The following is an 18884-nucleotide window of genomic DNA, read 5'->3' as shown; positions in this document are numbered from 1 at the left end:
CTCAGGTTGTCATCAAAATGCTGTTACTAAGAAAAATAGAAAAAAGGTTCGCAATATAGATTTGCAATATGAAGTTATAGGCTAAATTTAAAAATTCTGCTGATGGTTTGAAGAACGTTGAAACCAAAATGTTCACTTCCAAGAATTTGCCCTAAAAGTGATTGGGGGAAACTGGGAAGAATGAGGTGTTTTAAATGCACCATTATTTTCAACTACAAAAACAAAAGTTAAATAGGCTTTGGAATGAAGTTACAAAATGATTTTCTCTCAAATGAACAAGGAGCCAAGCCCTCTACGCAATACCAGGCCTTCCGTTTTGTTCTTCCTCCCCTGCACTATCAATGGCATAAAATCCATCACACTTCCACCTTCCTTCAGTTCTAAAGAGTAACATTCAACTTAAAATGTTAACACTCTCTTCCCACAGATGCTGCGAGATTGAGTATTTCCAGCACTTTGTATTTATTTCAGAGTTCCAGCATCCACGGTATTCTGCTTGTATTTAAGCATTCAAGGAGATTGCATGAAAACTAATGTTCTTAATTTACCTCTATATCAATGTTGTTAAAGGGTCCTACTTCTTTAGTAGCCGTCATATCATTGCCTTTAGGTCCATGAATATAGTAGTGGTATATGTGGCTAAAAATAAAGCAAAAATATTATTTTTCATGAAGCTGAAACTGACAGTAATCCCATAATAACTTCAGAATTAAAGTATATAATCCACGTGTAATGAATTTATCAAGACAAAGTCCGTTTACAACTACCATGCCATTAGCTCAGTCTGCTCACGAGTTCAGACCCTTAGCTACTCCCTCAGCTTTTTCATTCAAGAATTAGGGAATAAATCACCTTGATCATTTTTGCTTAACAAAATTATAATTTAATTTGTGAACAAGCAAATTTTCACAAATGTAGATCAGGCACAAAGAGTGGTAGTAGGCAATCTTTTTTTCATCTGTATTCTCCACAAGCTACAAAATTTACATCTAATAATGCTCCAATGATGTTGATCACTGAATCAGGATAAAGTTTGATGTGTGCAAAGGTGGAGGCACTATAAAACTTCGACAAATTTTATCTTCACAAAAAATATCCCATTTCAGCTTCTAGGTTTGTCCAGGAAGAAATTTAACTGGTTGCCATTTTAGGATGGCCTAGACAGATTCCACAAGTCTTAAGACATTTGCCCAAGCATGGCAGTAAAACAAACATCTAGCTAGGAAGGTGTGACAATTACTGTACCCCCACAACAACCCAGGCATTGCAATGGGGCATACCATTACTCTCAAACTTGGAATTTCATTCTTTTACAAACAGCTGGTTGATAAACTGTCATACAAAGTTTATTATATATCTATGCCCACCTGATGAGCCCTTCTGGAATGTGCTTTACAATGATATTATGACACAGTCGGTGGTAAAGCCTGAGCTATTCAAATCGTAGAGGGAAACTTGAAACAACTGTTATAACCCATCTTTGCAATTTGTGTTTCGAGATATGGACTTTGAATTCAGTGATAATAAGACCGAGTCTCAAGGTTTTTTATAAAACTAAATTAAGCATCAAAAATACAAGAAATATTGTAAGCACACATATGTCTACAAGATTACTACTATAATACTACAAAAATCCCCTAATTAATCTGACTCTTAGAGCTCCAGTAAGGCAACAGGAAAACACAGATTTAAACAAACCCCTGGCAAAGTACATCCTGGACAGTCGCCTTCAAAATGAGTTTCTTTCAGCTCTGGATCCTTGCAGACAGACTTGAGGCTTACAGGCTGGAGGCTTTAGATCTTAAAATCCCTCTTCCTTTTACCAACAGCCCTCTCTTCCTTTATGCATATTTTCCTCTTTGAATGCAAATTCTCATTGTCACTAGGTTTTTTAAAAACTTCAAATCATTTAACAATAAAACCCTTTCATAATACCCACTTTACCAGTAAGCTTTAAAAAATAAACACATTGATTCTGAGTTCGCCTGGTTAGGTGTAATATTTCACCCACTCTTTTGCATGGTCTATTTAAAAATGCAAATTGCCCCCTTTACACCTCACCTTCTATTCCCCTATGTTTATCTAATTGCCATTTCAAACCTACTTCTTTTCTATACATCAAAGCCTCTAGACCAGATACCACTAAACTTTATTTTAAAATAATTTCCAATAACATTAAAGACATTATTATATATTGAAAATAATCAGTCCCAAATATTTCAGACCCGGGTTCAAAGTACATGGGGACAGTGGGCGGATTTGTCCCCAAAACGCCACCAGTAGCCTGCAAGAAAGTAACAATGGAGGCGCCAAATCCAAGAAAGGTTGCTCCTTAACAAAATACTGCATATTATGCCTTCTCTGGCCCGGGGCTGAACAACTGACGGCGCAGGTGCAGACACAGAGAGTGGGAAAGTAACATAGTTTTATTGGAAGAGCAGTGAGCAGGTTTGGGGGATGGAATTTGAGAAGCAGCTTCTCCAATCACACCAGTCTCTGCCATCCTGGCTGCTCCAGCTCCTCTAATTACAGACTCTTCATCCCCTATCTTGCTGCTCATCCTATGATTGGAGGGGCCATAAGCTCGCATGCCAGCGAGGGGCCACAAACGTGACCAAGGGGTTGTGAGCATGAGCAAGGTACTGAGGGAGAGAGGAAGAAGAGACACTGAGGAGGGAGAGGGGGGTATTATGGGGAGAAGGTGGTCTCTCATAAGAGAGTGCGGGAGGGAAGGTGTGGGCAATAGGCAACACTGATCATTTTCACACGACATCTTATTTTATTTATGCATATGATTTTCCAATTCTTTTTGAAAAATTTTTAATCTTCCTTCTAAAATGCTCTTCCTGGGCCTGGCTTTCAAGTTTACAAACTACTGCTTGAGCAACAATGACTAAACAAAAATGTATAAAGTTAAATCCTTCCTTATGGTTTTCTTCTTCTTTTATGGTGTCCAATAAATCATTTTGGGAGCGCATGAGAGATCTGGGGCAGAGGGAGAAAAAATATTGTTTTTTTTCTGTTCCCCTTAGATTTGTCTTTAAATGTTTCTGCTATAGATGTGTGTCTGTATACAAGCTTTTGCTGGCTGCCATGCATCTTTTTCTACTTTTAAAAAAAGTTTGATGTGTAGAAAATTTGGAAGTCCAGTAGATCTGAAGAGTCTCCATGCCTCAAGTTTGCATTAATATTTAATATCAGCCACCGGAGGAGGATGACGAGGTCGGGGGGATGAATGAAGGAAAACTGTTTAAAGGCTACTGGATTCTACATGCCTGCCCAGCACCAAGTCCCCTCAATGGAGGTGTGGAATGAGTTTACAAATTCCTGCATTGAGGACAGTTACAGGCTTCTAAGAAGCCTGTGAAAATCAAAACGTAGCCCTTAAGAAAATCTCAAAAACAGCCACTAAAAAATATATATTTTGATACTGGTTTCAGACTATTTAGTGTGGGCCAGAAAGAAAGTTCTTACACTGCAAGGGTAACTTGTATTTACAATTGCATTTGAAGTAAAATGTTGATGACTTAAAACTTGAACAGTAGTTAATAGGAAAATCTATCTTTTAGGTTCAACACTTGCCACTTACGCCAACTGTCTAGTCCAGAGGTGAAAATAGCTTTTCAGGTACTGTACATGAGCTTGCTGAACTCCTGTGATTACTACCGCAGTAAAATTTTCCTTGTCTTTTTCCTCCATAATGAGACTATGTAGGAATCGTTCATCTTCACTGGTGATGTGCATTGAATCTGTTGGCTATTTAAAAAATGCATAACATTTTGTAAAAAATTTTATTCACTTATAACTTGAAATATTTTTGTGCTAAAATCTCAAAATCAGTCATTTTCTTTGCCCAACTTGCAATTGCGCACACACTGCACCTGAAAGAAACATATCACATACAAAAATTCCCAATTAATCTATGTTTCAATGTAATTTAAATTCAACCCTGATTTTGTCATTTTAAACCACCTGAGGTTATTTTAAATTAAATGATCAGTTACACCAAATTAGCAAACTTACTCAATTGCTTTGGAGATTCTCTGTCCCTCCTTGATGATACCCAGGCATCACATTATATAGCTTTATCAATGAGAAAGCTACAATGCATTAATTTTAACAGGCTGTAATGCTCAAAAGTATATTGGGAGGATGGAGTCACAAAAATTAGACAGAATTACACTCAAATATATTAATCCGTTAAATAGACTTTTGCTATTTGCAGCACAGAAAGCCTTAAAAAGGACTCCAAATGTTACATTACCTTTCTGTTTCTGATGAATCCACTGTATATTGCTTCTTTATTTTTTTCCTTCTTTTCAAAATCATCTTTAGAAAGCATTAATTCATGTACATCTTGAGAATCTGCTGGTTTGGTTATCATCTACAGAAAAACACACAAAATTTACTGTGCTAAAACATGCAGCTAGAAAGAAGAAAAAATCTTCAACTGACCACATATTTTATTCAATTAAATAATCAGACATTAGCCAGATAGCCTGCTGTGGGAAACATGCCCATTATGCTTTTGAACTCACATCAATTTTTCTTTAAAATTAATAAGCATCCAAAAATTCACAAAAATTCAATACAGAAGAGTTCACTACATATTTTATTTAACTAGTTTTCTGCATTGGTAGTTGTGTTTGTTTAAAAATTCTATTGATCTAATAACGTCTCATAGCAATTTAAGAGATTTACTGAGGTACTGATTTACATCAAATGATACAGATGGAAGTGTTTTTTTTAAAAAAAAGAGTTTCTATATAACATTACACTAGACTTTCTTTTATTTGAGGTAGCCTCTGGACTTGCCACAACAAATTATGAAGGCATATCTAAGCCTAAAGGAAACATACCAAGATCAATTTAATGAGATAATTTTTGTTAGATAAAACTATGATTCATTAAACCAACTTACTGCAAGAACACAGACATTTCAGTTTTACCAGGAAATTTTGAAAAAGAAAATCATTGCTCCGGGCAATTACGTTATAAGTTAATAGTCAGAAATTGCTAGAAGTTATTGTTTACTGTTGAATTGAAATACTCTTGCTAATGGCTATAAATTTCTAAACTTACTCTAGTAGATTGGCCAATGAAGAAAACTGCTTGTTTCCCACCAACACCAAAATAGGAAATGTCACTATTGAGACTGCGAGGCACCACAGGTGGACGAACATATCCTGAATGATCACTGAGGAAATAAGATTTATTTTTCATCAGTTTTAGACAAAAGCAATCAAGCTTAAAGAATGTTACTGCTTACTGCATGATCTATTAGCATTATTTTTATTTGTTCTTGGGACGTAAACATCGTTACCAAAGCTAGCATTTATTGCCCATCCCTAACTGTCCTTGAAAACATGGTGGTGAGCCACCTTCTTGAACTACTGTAGCCCACGTAGTGACAGTATATCAAGCGGCACTTACGCTGCAATAACCTGCTCACTGATGCTCAGTTTGGGTTCTGCTAGGGTGACCTCATTACAGCTTTAATCCAAACACGGACAAAAGAGCTGAACTCAAGAGAGTGACCATCCTTGACATCAAGGAAACATTTGACAGAGTGTGGCATCAAGAAGCCTAGCAAAACTTATGGGGAATCAGGAGGAAAGCTCTCCACTGGTTGGAGTCATACCTAGCACAAAGGAATATAGTTGTGGTTGTTGGAGATCAGTCATCTCAGTCCCAGGACTTTGCTGCAGGAGTTACTCAAGATACTGCCTAACACAACCATCTTCAACTGCTTTTTCAATTACGTTCCCTCCATAAGGTCAGGAATGGGATGTTAGCTGGTGATTGCACAAGCTTCAGCACCATTTGTGACTCCTCAGATACTGAAGTCTGAGTGCATATGCAGCAAGACCTGGCCAATGTGCAAGCTAGAGCTGATAAGTTGCAAGTTTTATTTTATTCTTTCACAGGATGTGGAAGTCACACTGGTTAGGCCAGCATTTATAGCCGATCCCTAAATGACCTTGAGAAGATGATTGGGAGCGGCCGCCTTGAACTTCTGCTGTTAAAAAGGGAGTTTCAGGATTTTGACCCAGCGACAGTGAAGGAACGGTGATATAGTTTCAAGTCAGGATGGAGCATGACTTGGTGGTAGGTGTTCCCATGCATCTGTTGCCCTTATCCTTCTAGGTGGTAGTGGCAGATTTGGAAAGTGCTGTCAAAGGAATCTTTATGAGTTGCCGCAGTTCAGCTTGTAGCTGGTATGCACTGCTGCCATTGTACGTCAGTGGTGGAGAGAGTGAATGTTTAATATTTGCTACACAAGTTCCAGACAATGACCGTCTCCAACAAGACAGAATCTAACCACCTCCCTATGACATTCAATGGCATTACCATCGCTAAATCCGCCATCATCAACACCCTTGGGCCGGGGGGGGTGTTTAAACATTGATCAGAAACTTAACTGAACCAACCTTATAAATACAGCGGCTACAAGAGCAGGTCACAGGCTGGGAATTCAGTACCGAGTAACTTGCATCCTGACTCCCAAAAACCTGTCTAACTTCAATAAGGCGCAAGTATTATACTGGCATGGATTGAAAATTGGCTGAAGGACAAAAAAAAAGAGTTGGAATAAATGAGTCATTCTGAAGTTGGCAGGCTGTGACTAGTGGGGTACTGCAAGGATCAGTGCTTGAACCCTAGCTGTTCACAATCTATATCAATGATTTGTATGTGGGGACCAAATGTAATATCTCCAATATTGCTGATGACACAAAACTAGGTGGGAATGTGAGTTGTGAGGAGGATGCAAAGAAGCTTCAAGGGGATTTATACAAGTTAAGTACGCTAGCAAGAACATGGCAGATGGAATATTGTGTGGAAAAATGTGAAGTTATCTACTATGATAGGCAAAACAGAAATATAGGGAATTTCTTAAATGGTGAGAGGTTGGAAAGTGTTGATGCCCAAAGGAACCTAGGTGTCCTTGTTCATGAGTCACTGAAAGCTAACATGCAGATGTATGTGCAGCAAGCAATTAGGAAGAAAATGGTACGTTGGCCTTCATCGCAAGGGGGATTTGAGTTAGGAGTAGAGATGTCTTGCTGCAATTGTATAAAGTCTTGGTGAGATCACATCTGGAGTACTGAGTACAGTTTGGTCACCTTACCTAAGGAAGGACACACTTGCCATAGAGGGAGTGCAATGAATGTTCACCCAACAGATTCCTGGGATGACAGGATTGTTCTATGCACAGAGATTGAGGAAACTGAGCCTGTATTCTCTAGAGGTCAGAAGAATGAGAAGTGATCTCTTTGCAATGTACAAAATTCTTAAAGGGCTCAACAAAGTAGATGTTATTACATTTGCTTCTACCTGACAGAATTTTTTCATTCAAGAGGATGATGAATCTTTGGAATTCTCTACCCCAGGAGGTTCAATCATTGAGTATGTTCAAGGCAGAGATCAATAGATTTCTAGATAGTAAAGGCATTAAGGGATATGGGGATAGTGCAGGAAAGTGTCATAGAGGTAGATGATCAGCCATGATCTAATTGAGTGGCACAGCAGGCTCGAGGGGTCAAATGGCCTATTCCTGCTCCTATTTCCTACGTTCCTCAGTCAGAAGTGTGATGGAATACTCTCCACTTGCCTGGATGTGTGCAGCTCCAAATCCCAACATAATCCCAGGGCAAAGCAGCCATTTGACTGGCACCCCACCCACCACCTTAAACATTCATTCCCTCCACTGATGCATGGTAACAGCATTCTGTATCATCTACAAGATGCACTGCAGCAACATGTCAACTCTCCTTTGACTATACCTTCCAAATCCACGACCTCTACCACCTGTTGCTAGCCTAAGAAAAGAAAGAAGAAAGCTAACCTTTTAAGAACAGAGGTCAGGCCTCAGAGTTTGGAAACCACAATTCCTGACGGGCCTCAGCAGCCACTGTGCGTGCACTGGCCCTAGGGAGGCTGCACATGTGCAGAAAGCAGTGGCATAGTGGTATTGTCACTGGACTATATTTCAGAGACCTAGGGTAATGCTCTGGAGACCCGAATCCCACCATGGCAGACGGTGAAAGTTGAATTCAATAAAAATCTGGAATTAAAAGTCTGATGATGACCACAAAACCAGCAATTTGTTTTTAATTCTGATTTCCAGCATCTGCAGTATTTTCTTGAGCCAAGTTGATTAATTAAACCAAGTTTACATATTTAAATATATAAAACAAGGTTAGATAGGGATAGTAGTGCAAGTGTTGTGCTACAACTGTAGCTTCTGGGAGGCTGTGGCAAGCAATGTGATCTCCGGTAACTAGTTTATAGGGCCCCTCAGAGTCGTCATAGTGTCAGGTGGAGTAGAAATCAGGCAATTAGTGATGCTTGTAACAAGAGTAATGCAGCAATCATGCAGGACTTTAATCTTCATATAAAGTAGGTAAACCAATTTTGCAACAATAGTGTGGAGGGCAAGTTCATGGAATACATTCAAGGCGTTTTCTAAATCATATCAAGGAACCAACCATGGAGAAGGCAATTTTAGATCTAGTGTTCTTCAATGAGACAGGGTTAATTAATAATCTTGTAGTGAAAGGGGGTCTGGGGAAAAGTGATCAAATGTTTAATTTTGCATTGAGTTTAAGAGTGATTTAGTGAAGTCCAAGACTAAGGACTTAAATATGAACAAAGCATGTAGTTATGAGGGTTTAATTTGGCCAATGTAGATTGAGAAGCTAGATTAAAAGATATGACAATAGATAGACAAAGGTAAACATTTATAAAATTCACTCAAAGTTCTTCATTCCTTCAAGGAATTAAATGTCCATGGAAAAGTGGTCAATCCGTGGCTAACAAGAGAAGTTAAAGATAGTGTTAGATCAAAGGTAGAAGCTGATAATGCTGTCACAAAGAGCAGTAAGCGTGAGGGTTGGGAGGAGTTCAAAATTCAACGGATGGCAGAGAAATTGATAACCTAAGAGAAGGTACAAGAGCAAGCTAGCATCAGACAAAAAAGCTTGCAAAAGCTACTGTACGTATATAAAAAGGAAGAGATCAGCAAGAGTAAAGTGTGTCCCTTAGGGGCAGAGACAGAAGTTATTATTGCAGAATAAGGAAATGGTAGAGATATTGGTTAAAAAAATAGTACCAGAGAAATTAACAGGGCTAAAAGGTGACAAATTTTCTTGACCTTAAGACCTACATTTTAGGGTTTTAAGAAGTGGCTGAGTTGGTTTTCATCTTGTAAAATTCCCTAGATTCTAGAGCATACCCCATGACTGGAAGACAACAGAATATTGTACTTAAGAAAGGAGGGACAGAGAAAACAAGAAACTATAGATCAATGAGCCTGACATCAGTATCAGGGAAAATGCTAGAACCAACTATTTTAGGGGCATGATAACAGAGCTCTTAAATTATAAGATGACTGAGTAGTTGTTACAGATTGACGAAAGGGAAATTATGTTTCAAGAGTCTGTAAAGTTTTTGAGGCTGTAATTAGTAGGGCTTATAAGGGATAGATATAATGTATTTGGATTTCAAAAAGTATTCGATAAAGTATCACAAAATTAGGGCTCATGGGATTGGGGGTACATATGAGCATGGCTATATCTGGAAAACCAACCTTTCAATGTCATCATCTGTTCTGGTGAACTTGGACAGCCGGTACACAGCCCAGTTATTAAGCTGCTTAGATGTCATTCCCCTCCCGTTGTCAATTACAGCTACTGCTGGTTTACCTTGAGATTCATCAAACAACTAAAAAGGAGAAATAGACCATAAGAATTGGAATTAGTGAATAATCTGGGGAGCATTAGAAATAAATAAATAGTACTAGTCAAAGCAGTTTTAAGTGTAATCTGCAGTTATGGCAGGATTGAAGGATGGGAGATAATCAATCCGGGGTGCACCACTACCTATTTTAAAGAACATAGAACTATTAAATATTGCAGCACAGGACGTAGTCATGCAATCCATCAAGTCTGCGCAGGTTCTTTTGAACAGCAATACCACTTAACAGATGTTGCTCTATATTCCTGCAATTTTTTCCACCAAACATTCTGCTCTTGCTTTCATATTTCCATTATAAATTCTTATAATCCACATTTATAATGGAAACTGCCTATATTAACTCATCATGCTGTAATTTGTAATCACACCACTCCTCACCAGTGAAATGGCTGCTGGCCTTTCATAGAGAGTATAATTACAGTATAACAAGTAATTATAAGCAGTTCAAATATAAATGCATACATGGAAAAGTTGGTAGGAAGTACATACATATTTTGAACATATTACATATTACTCACCAGCCGGACCTGTATGTTACGAATCCCTTTGTTGTTGGCTGTTGCAGATAATGAATTATCTATCAGTTCAGCAAAGGCAAATGCTGTTCATTTAAAAAAAAGGTTAGTTGGGGTTGGCTACACTTTAATAAAGCTATGTTTCAAACTGAGTAGTTCAACAAGTTCCGAGCAAGCAGTCTAGAACAGTATCTATTTTGAATTATTTTCTGCAATATTACTCAAATTAAATGGTGCAAGTTGTATACTTACGCAAAGGAGTCTGTCCTTCACTGGCATAGTATTCATACATGCCACTTTTAACCAATGTATCATAGTGAGGAAGAAAGTCAATCCGCTCCCTTGTTGCTGAGGGCAGTATTTGGTCAACTGAGTAAAGTATATACAAGGTGGTGCCATCTTTGACACTTTTATCTAAGGTTGAAAAAAAAATGCAAAACTGTTTAATGTATTTCCAATTAATGTATGGCAGCTTGAAATTATACGCAAGGCACAAAAATGGGCAAGTTCAACTGTAGTACAGTGCACCCAAATACATTCTAGATATGCAATCCACACTATAGGGCAGACATCTGTGAACAAATGTGTGAGATAATATCAAATCTGTGCAAAATATTTAAAGAACTATCTTAATATACAACGTGCAAACACACCAAATGGGCATTTTGCATAAGATAATTAAAGCATATTCAATTAAGTTAACCACAATAGGCTTGATCTGTATCTGGTGAACTCGGGAGTGAACAATTTTCAGAAAGATGGCATCCAAAAAAGTACTATTTTAGGGAATTTGGTTTCCTCAACATAATTGAAATATACATTAAGTAATGTAGCCAGTATTTCTTTTAATCTTTTTGACCATTGGTCTTCAAATATTTAGCTGAAAGAGCTATCAATTTTTGGCAAAGTTTAAATATTGTTTGTAGTGTGTTTGTGTGTGCATGCAGGCGTGGGATTTATCAATGTTCTCCAAAACTGCTACCATAACGAATGTGCTGAACCTGCTCCAAGGAAATTTCAAACCAACTACAGGAGTCCTTCACAGATCTTTCTGAAAACTACCAAAAATAATTTCTGGCCATTTATGGTGTGGATGTCACAACTCAAAACAATACTTAAAGTTAAGTTAAAGTTGTGACCGAACATGGAATAAATGATAAAGAAATATACACCAATGTAGGAGGTGACATGGTCACTTGTCCTTTTCAGGAAATGATTTAAACAGATGCCTCTGCAGTAAATACTTTAATTGAAAAATATTTTTGGAACGAGAAAATATGTACATACTTAGAAACCCCAAACATTCACCGTTACCTTTCTCTTGGTAGCTAACTTATCAGTATATTCTGCACATCAAAAATGTGTGAAAAACTCAATCCTAGTGTGATAACTTGGAGTTTTTCCATTTGTGATGGTGGACAATGTTTTTCAGCCAAGTGCTATATACTAGTAAGATCGCCCTAATGGTAAAGTGGGTGCAGCTTGTGACATCTGAAGACTATTTTCAGAGAACAGCATTAGTTCTCTACAATTATGCTGTCAGCACTTTCCAGTATATAAAGTGTGGGGACCAGCAACATATTATGGCAGTGGAGTGGTATAGTTCATTGCAACTTCCCCCAGCAGTTAAGGGTTTATGGCTTCTTCCTGTGCACATCAGCCCAAATCACTTCTGGCTTCATTTTGCTTCTGAATTGTTCTCTAAGGTATTTCAGTTTTAAATTTTGCTCATTACAGCTACATTTCTATAACATGCAGAGTCTATGTGTATCCATCAGCTTCTGCTCACTTACACGTTTTCGATGCATGGTACAGCAATCTTTTACATTTAAGGTTTACAGTGAGACTTCTCCATGTTCAATGAGGAGCTGTCATGAAAGGATGGATGATACTTCATTCTAACTGACTGGTTGTGTGACATTTGCCCCACTCTTTCAAGATCCAAAGCGTCGAAATCTGTACTTAGGTCTGTGAACCATGGCGGGACCCTGCAGAAGTTCTGACACATGCACAAGTGCTGTGATTGCCCAGAACATTTAAACTTCTGTTGGGCAGATTTCTGCCGATTCTGACACTGATTTCTGACACTACGCGAATGTCTCTTATACTGATTTCAGTCTCAGAGACTTGAACCAGATGTGTATGATTTACCTGGATACCTACCCTGGAAATATTACGCTGGTTAATCTCTGATATAACTCAGTGATTAGCCAGCGTATCTGAACTGAGCACCACAACTGACCACCCCCCAGTCACCTAACCCCCCCCACCACCTCCCCAACCCAACTCTCTCTCCCACCACCACCATACTGCTTCAACCCAACTAACTCCCACCTCCCTGACCCGACTATCCACTCCCAACCCATCATCCACTGGAAGACTTGAGACCTTTAAAAACTTACCTGAACACAGAAGCTAATGTCATAAAAAAGGGGCATATCTTTTCTGCATTGAACTGCGTGGATCCATCGTTGCTGCAGCCAGAATTGGAAATCCCAGATGAAAAAGCGCAAAAGGATTGGGGCACAGAAGTTTTTGCAGGCAGTGGCAACGTGTCCAACATCGCCACTGACTGGAAGACTTGGGCTAATATGTTCACAGTACCACCTACAGGTGCAATTCTGCTGACATCGTGAAACCATTCACTTATAAAATGTGATACGTGAGAAATCTGGATGAAGTGTCAAATCTCATTGTGAAGGATATCAGAGTTTGAAAAGATTGACAGAGTAGGGGGAAAAACTGAATAGATATTCCTACTCTTGCATGTGAAGCCTTTTTTTCACTTTACAGCATCAACTCCCCAGTAAAATTTGTATCAGCAAAAATCAAGTCAACTTCAAAAGTCATTTCAGATATTATATCCACATCAGAAAATTAAATTAATTTCAGAAGAATGTATGAAAGAATCTTCTAGCTTACAAACCATAGATCAGGTTAAGCACAACTGTCATGGTGACAGTATAGAAAGGCATATCTGCTCACCTTATGGAAACAAATGAAACTCTGTTCATGACTTAGTTGGCAAACTCAGCAAATATCTTAAAAGCCAATGTTCAAATAAGAATCAGCCACAACCGCCTCTGACTAGATAGGTAAAGTGTTGGACAAGATTTCTACTTCTGAACACTATGCAGTAGCCTTTATGGGAAAGCAGCACTTGTGAGCTTGTGAGGAGAGATTAGCACATGGCTGTAATGCCTTTTGTCCATACTTGTATATGAAGAGCAGCACTTGGGCAACATAGAGGAGGATTCTAAGCAACTGTAGCACTGTATATCACCAAAAAATAGATGCAACGTCCCAGTAAGTTCATGAATATACATAACGAGAAAGAATCCATGAGTTTTTCAGTTAAGATAACGAAGATCTTTGTAAAAATTGGCCATTCATTTGTCATTCAAGAGAATAGTGTCAATTATAAATACCTTATCTTTAGCATATGCTTACCTGTGGAACAATTTAAGTATTTTAAGTTGACAACTAATAACTACACTTTCTGCTGTATCCAAAATATTACTGCAAGATATCAGTTTCTTGCAACTGATTCATTTGTGTCTTTTAGGCCAGTTACATCTGACAGTATAGCAAGTTCACAAACATGATTACTGTTTGTATCAGCCAGGCTGCTAGGTGAAGTATGGTATGTAAAATTTGTTCACTGCATCTCACCAAAATGAACAATCTGCGTTTCAAATAAACTTACCAAAGTTTTGGTTTTTGATTTCTTTCCTATTTGTCGTTGTAATTACAAAATTATTTTCTGCAGTAATGTCAAAAGCCTGAAAGAAAAAAAGCAGCTTTAAGTACACAAGAAGTCATTTTGCTTCACCAAAGTCTCTTCAGTTTTCAAATGAAATGCACCTTCCAAACATCATAGTACAATCTTGTTTGATAGGTTCAATGAAAATTATATGTCGAATATGCATGTGAAAGGATCTTCACAATGCTGGATTTAGGAAATTCCCATTAAGGTCTTCCTATCCCACATGATGCTCAAGATCTACATGATTGTATTTGTTCATTATTCCAATTTAAAAAGTTAACACTAAATTCCACCCATGTCCTGTAGCAGCAATGAGAAAACACGGGTGTAACTGTAGCAACATGACAGTGCACAACATTAAAAGCATGAAGACAACCCCAATAACTACCTTATATGTTTCATTTCACATATATACACACAATAGCAGCAGAATAATGCAGTACAAACTCAGTGAATGGAGGATAGAGGGAAAGCTCCTTTGTAGAGATGATAACAGCATTGTTCAGACTAATATATTCTTGCGTGCCACAATTAAATCCAAACAAATACTTTTGAGTAAAGGTGTAAGGATTGACCCAGGTGGCAACCATAGATATGCTATCAATGGAAATCAGATTGAGAAAAGCTCAGGAAGTAACCAACCCAGAAGTAATAAACCTTATTCTGTCACTGGTGGTTTTGTGTATACGTAATTACCAATCATTTGCCCATGTAGCAGCTAAGGGCTCTGGGCTCCTCTACGTTGCAGAAACAATGGAAAAGAAAGACCTGCATTTCAGATATCTCAGAGCTTTAAAACCAGAGGTGGCTTTTGAAGTGAAGTGTTGTCACAAACTGTAATGCAGGAAGTTATCCAATTCTGACTCAAGCAACTGAAAAACAAATTCCTGGGTTAAAAACTCAAGATCTAAAATCACTTTGCCAACATTCTGACCAAATACGGTCAATTTAAAATTTAAGGCTGAACATTTCACGCATTTTGAAAAACAAAACAAATTCTAAGTGCAGTTTTCCATTCAAGAAAGAAACTCACACAGAGTGGGTACATGAATTTAAAGTCCCCTTTGAGAACCAGTAACATCCTAAATGAGCACCATTTGAAAATAATGGTCCAAACACAAACCTGTAATTAAAGATTGAAATCTCCACAATACAATGGCTGTTAGCTCCCCTCCCGGCCCCAGAGGGAGGTCACTTAGTTGGCCTAAGTGTCAAACCAGATTTGACCCAATTACCCAGAGACTCACCAGGTCATGGCATCTAAATTCCATTCACCTGGAACATCAACAAATTGCATAGAAAAAAATCTGCTTATTTGCATCTCTTAATCCCCTGAACTTGCTAGCCAATTTACACATTAAGAATGTGCATTAATTTATTTTTACAGCAAGATTCAGCCCAATGCTTCAACATGAGGAGGGTTCCAAAACTAAGGGTTATAAATATAGGATCATCAGCAATAAATTCAATAAGGAATTTGGAAGCAATCACTTTACTCGTCGAGTGGTGTGAATGTGGAATTCACTACCACAAGGAGTAGCTGAGATGAATAACATAGATGCATTTCTGGAGAGCCAAGGTAAAAACGCCAGGAAGAAAGAATAGAATGATATACTGACTGGGTTAAATAAGACAAGTTGGGAGGAGGCTAGTGTGGAGCATAAACACCAGTAAAGACAATCAACAGAGATGCTGGATATCTGAAGTGAAATCAGTAATTGCTGAAAATACTCAGCAGATCTGATAGCATCTGAGGAGAAGGGAATGGTTAACAATTCAGGATCGATTACCTTCTTGATGGAAGATCAGCAACCTGAATCTTAAACCAGCATGCACCAGGTGGTCTTGTTTTCTCAAAAAATAATTCGAATTCTATGAAAATAGAATCTCAAGAGCAAATTCTTGAAATACTTGAGGAAATGTAGAGTATGGGGTTAATTAAGTTAGACCACTGCACAAAAAAAATCTATTTAATATTGTAACAGGAATAGAGCTGCCTTAGCTCCATATCCCTCAATATCCTTATCCAATAGAGCTCTGTTTTGAATTTTTCAATTAACCTAGCCTTGCAAAACCTTGCTTAGGTTGCAGCTGAAATTTCTTGTTTGCCTGTCCTTCAACTATAGCAAGCCACTCAGTTGTAACAAACCGCTACAAAGCCACAAAAAAGGAATGAAACCAGACGATCCACCCAGCATCGACCTAGGCTCCGGAAACGACAACAGCAATCTCAGACCTGCCGACCCTGCAAAGTCCTCCTTACTAACGTCTGGGGACCAGTGCCAAAATTGGGAGAGCTGTCTCACAGACTAGTCAAGCAACAGCCTGACATAGACATCCTCACTGAATCATGCCTTACAGATAATGTCCCAGACACCACCATCACCATCCTTGGGTATGTCCTGTCCCACCAGCAGGACAGGCCCAGCAGAGGTGGTGGTACAGTGATATACAGATGGGAGGGAGCTGCCCTGGGAGCCCTCAACATCGACACCGGACCCCGTGAAGTCTCATGGTGCCAGGTCAAACATGGGCAAGGAAATCTCCTGCTGATTACCATGTACCGCCCTCCCTCAGCTGATGAATCAGTGCTCCTCTATGTTGAACACCACTTGGGAGGAAGAATGGAGGGTGGCAAAGGCGCAGAATGTACTCTGGATGGGGGACTTCCATGTCCATCACCGAGAGTGGCTTGGTAGGACCACTACTGACCAAGCTGGCCGAATCCTAAATGACATAGTTGCTAGGCTGGGTCTGCGGCAGGTGGTGAGGGGACCAACAAAAGGGAAAAACATACTTGACCTCATCCTAACCAACCTGCCTACTGCAGATGCATGTGTCCATGACAATATCGGTAGGAGTGACCACCGCATAGTCATTATGGAGACGAAGTCCCATCTTCATACTGAGAATACCCTCCATCATGTTGCGTGGTGCTACCACTGTGCTAAATGGGATAGATTTTGAACAGATCTAGCAACCCAAGACTGGGCATTCAGGAGGCACCGTGGGCCATCAGCAGCAGCAGAATTATACTCTAACACAATCTGTAACCTCATGGCCCTGTATATCACCCACTTTACCATTACGATCAAGCCAGGGGATCAATCCCAGTTAAATGAAGAGTGCAGGAGGGCATGCCAGGGCCAAGACCAGGCATACCTGAAAACGAGGTGTCAACCCAGTGAAGCTATAACACAGGAATACTTGCATGCCAAACAGCATAAGCAGCAAGTAATAGACAGGCCTAAGCAATCCCACAAGCAATGGATCAGCTCGAAGCTCTGCATCCTTGCCACATCCAGTTTTGAATGGTGGTGGACAATTAAACAACTGACTGGAGGAGGAGGCTCCAGAAATATCTCTATCCTCAATGATAGAGGGGCCCAGCACATCAGTGCATAAGATAAGGCTGAAGCATTTGCTACAATCTTCAGCCAGAAGTGCCGAGTGGATGATCCATCTCGGCGTCCTCCAAGGTCCGCGGCATCATAGATGCCAGTCTTCAGTCAATTCGATTCACTCCACGCGATATCAAGAAATGGCAGAAGGCATTGGATACTGCAAAGGCTACAGGCTCTGACGATATTCCGGCAATAGTACTGAGGACTTGTGCTCCAGAACTTGTTGCGTATCCTATATGGCTACAACACTGGCAACTGCCAAGCTATGTAGAAAATTGCCCAAGTATATAAAATATATAAATAAAAGCAAAATACTGCAGATGCTGGAAATCCGAAACAAAAACAAAAATACCTGGAAAAACTCTGCAGGTCTGACAGCATATGTGGAGAGGAATACGGTTAACATTTCGACTCCGTACGACTCTTCATCAGAACTGCTCTCCATCATCAGTAAAGTAATGGACGGGGTCATCAACAGTGCTATCAAGCGCTGCTTAGCAATAACCTATTCACTGACACCAAGTTTGGGTTCCGCCAGTGCCACTCAGCTCCTGACATCATTAAAACCTTGGTTCAAACATGGACAAAAGAGCTGAACTCCAGCGGTGAAGTGAGAGTGACATCAAGGCAACATTTGACAGAGTGTGGCATCAAGGAGCCCTAGCAAAACTGGAGTCAATGGGAATCAGAAGACAACTCTCTGTTTGGAGTCATACCTACCATAAAGGAAGATGTTCGTGGTTGTTAGAGGTCAGTCATCTCAGCTCCAGGACATCACTGCAGGAGTTCCTCAAGGAAGTGTCCTCAGCCCATCCACCTTCAGCTGCTTCATCAATGACCTCCCTTCCATCATAAGGTCAAAAGTGGGGATGTTCGCTGACGTCTGTACAATGTTCAGCACCATTCGCAACTCCTCAGATAGTGAAGCAGTCCATTCCAAATGCAGCAAGACCTGGACAATATCCAGACTTGGGCTAACAAGTGGCAAGTAACATTCATGTCACACAAGTGTCAGGCAATGACCATCTCCAACAAGAGAGAATCCAACCATCAACCCTTGATGTTCAATGGCATTACCATTACTGAATCCCCCACTATCAACATCCGAGAAGAGTGGGGGGGGGGGTTTAACCATTGAAACTGAACTAGCCATATAAGTATTGTGGGCACAAGAGCAGGTCAAAGGCTAGGAATCATGCAACGAGTAACTCACCTCCTGACTCCCCAAAGCCTGTCAACCATCTATAAGGCACAAGTCAGGAGTGTAATGGAATACTCCCCACTTGCCTGGATGACTGCAGCTCCCACAACATTTAAGAAGCTTGACACCATCCACAACAAAGCAGCCCACTTGATTGGCACCACATCCACAAACATTCACTCCCTCCACTACTGTTGCACATTAGCAACAGGGTGTACCATCTACGTTGCAGGAATTCACCA

The 18884-nt window shown here is 39.6% G+C and overlaps 1 protein-coding gene across 1 annotated transcript in view; it reads right to left on the bottom strand.

Annotated features, from left to right (window-relative positions):
* smchd1 (structural maintenance of chromosomes flexible hinge domain containing 1) overlaps nucleotides 1-18884 on the bottom strand; it is a 215627-nt gene that overhangs the window by 181460 nt on the left and 15283 nt on the right. Inside the window, exons 2-9 of the mRNA XM_041189810.1 lie at nucleotides 13978-14053; nucleotides 10524-10685; nucleotides 10275-10357; nucleotides 9590-9723; nucleotides 5083-5197; nucleotides 4265-4384; nucleotides 3590-3756; nucleotides 549-639 (exon numbers count right to left, since the gene is read on the bottom strand). Coding sequence (XP_041045744.1) covers nucleotides 549-639; nucleotides 3590-3756; nucleotides 4265-4384; nucleotides 5083-5197; nucleotides 9590-9723; nucleotides 10275-10357; nucleotides 10524-10685; nucleotides 13978-14053 — 948 coding nt within the window. The remainder of the gene's footprint in view (nucleotides 1-548; nucleotides 640-3589; nucleotides 3757-4264; nucleotides 4385-5082; nucleotides 5198-9589; nucleotides 9724-10274; nucleotides 10358-10523; nucleotides 10686-13977; nucleotides 14054-18884) is intronic.

This window comes from Carcharodon carcharias, chromosome 6 (genome assembly GCF_017639515.1).
Source record: "Carcharodon carcharias isolate sCarCar2 chromosome 6, sCarCar2.pri, whole genome shotgun sequence".
In the NCBI taxonomy this organism is placed as follows: domain Eukaryota; kingdom Metazoa; phylum Chordata; class Chondrichthyes; order Lamniformes; family Lamnidae; genus Carcharodon; species Carcharodon carcharias.
Note: the sequence above shows the minus strand (reverse complement) of the source record. Positions and strands in the feature narration are given on the sequence as shown.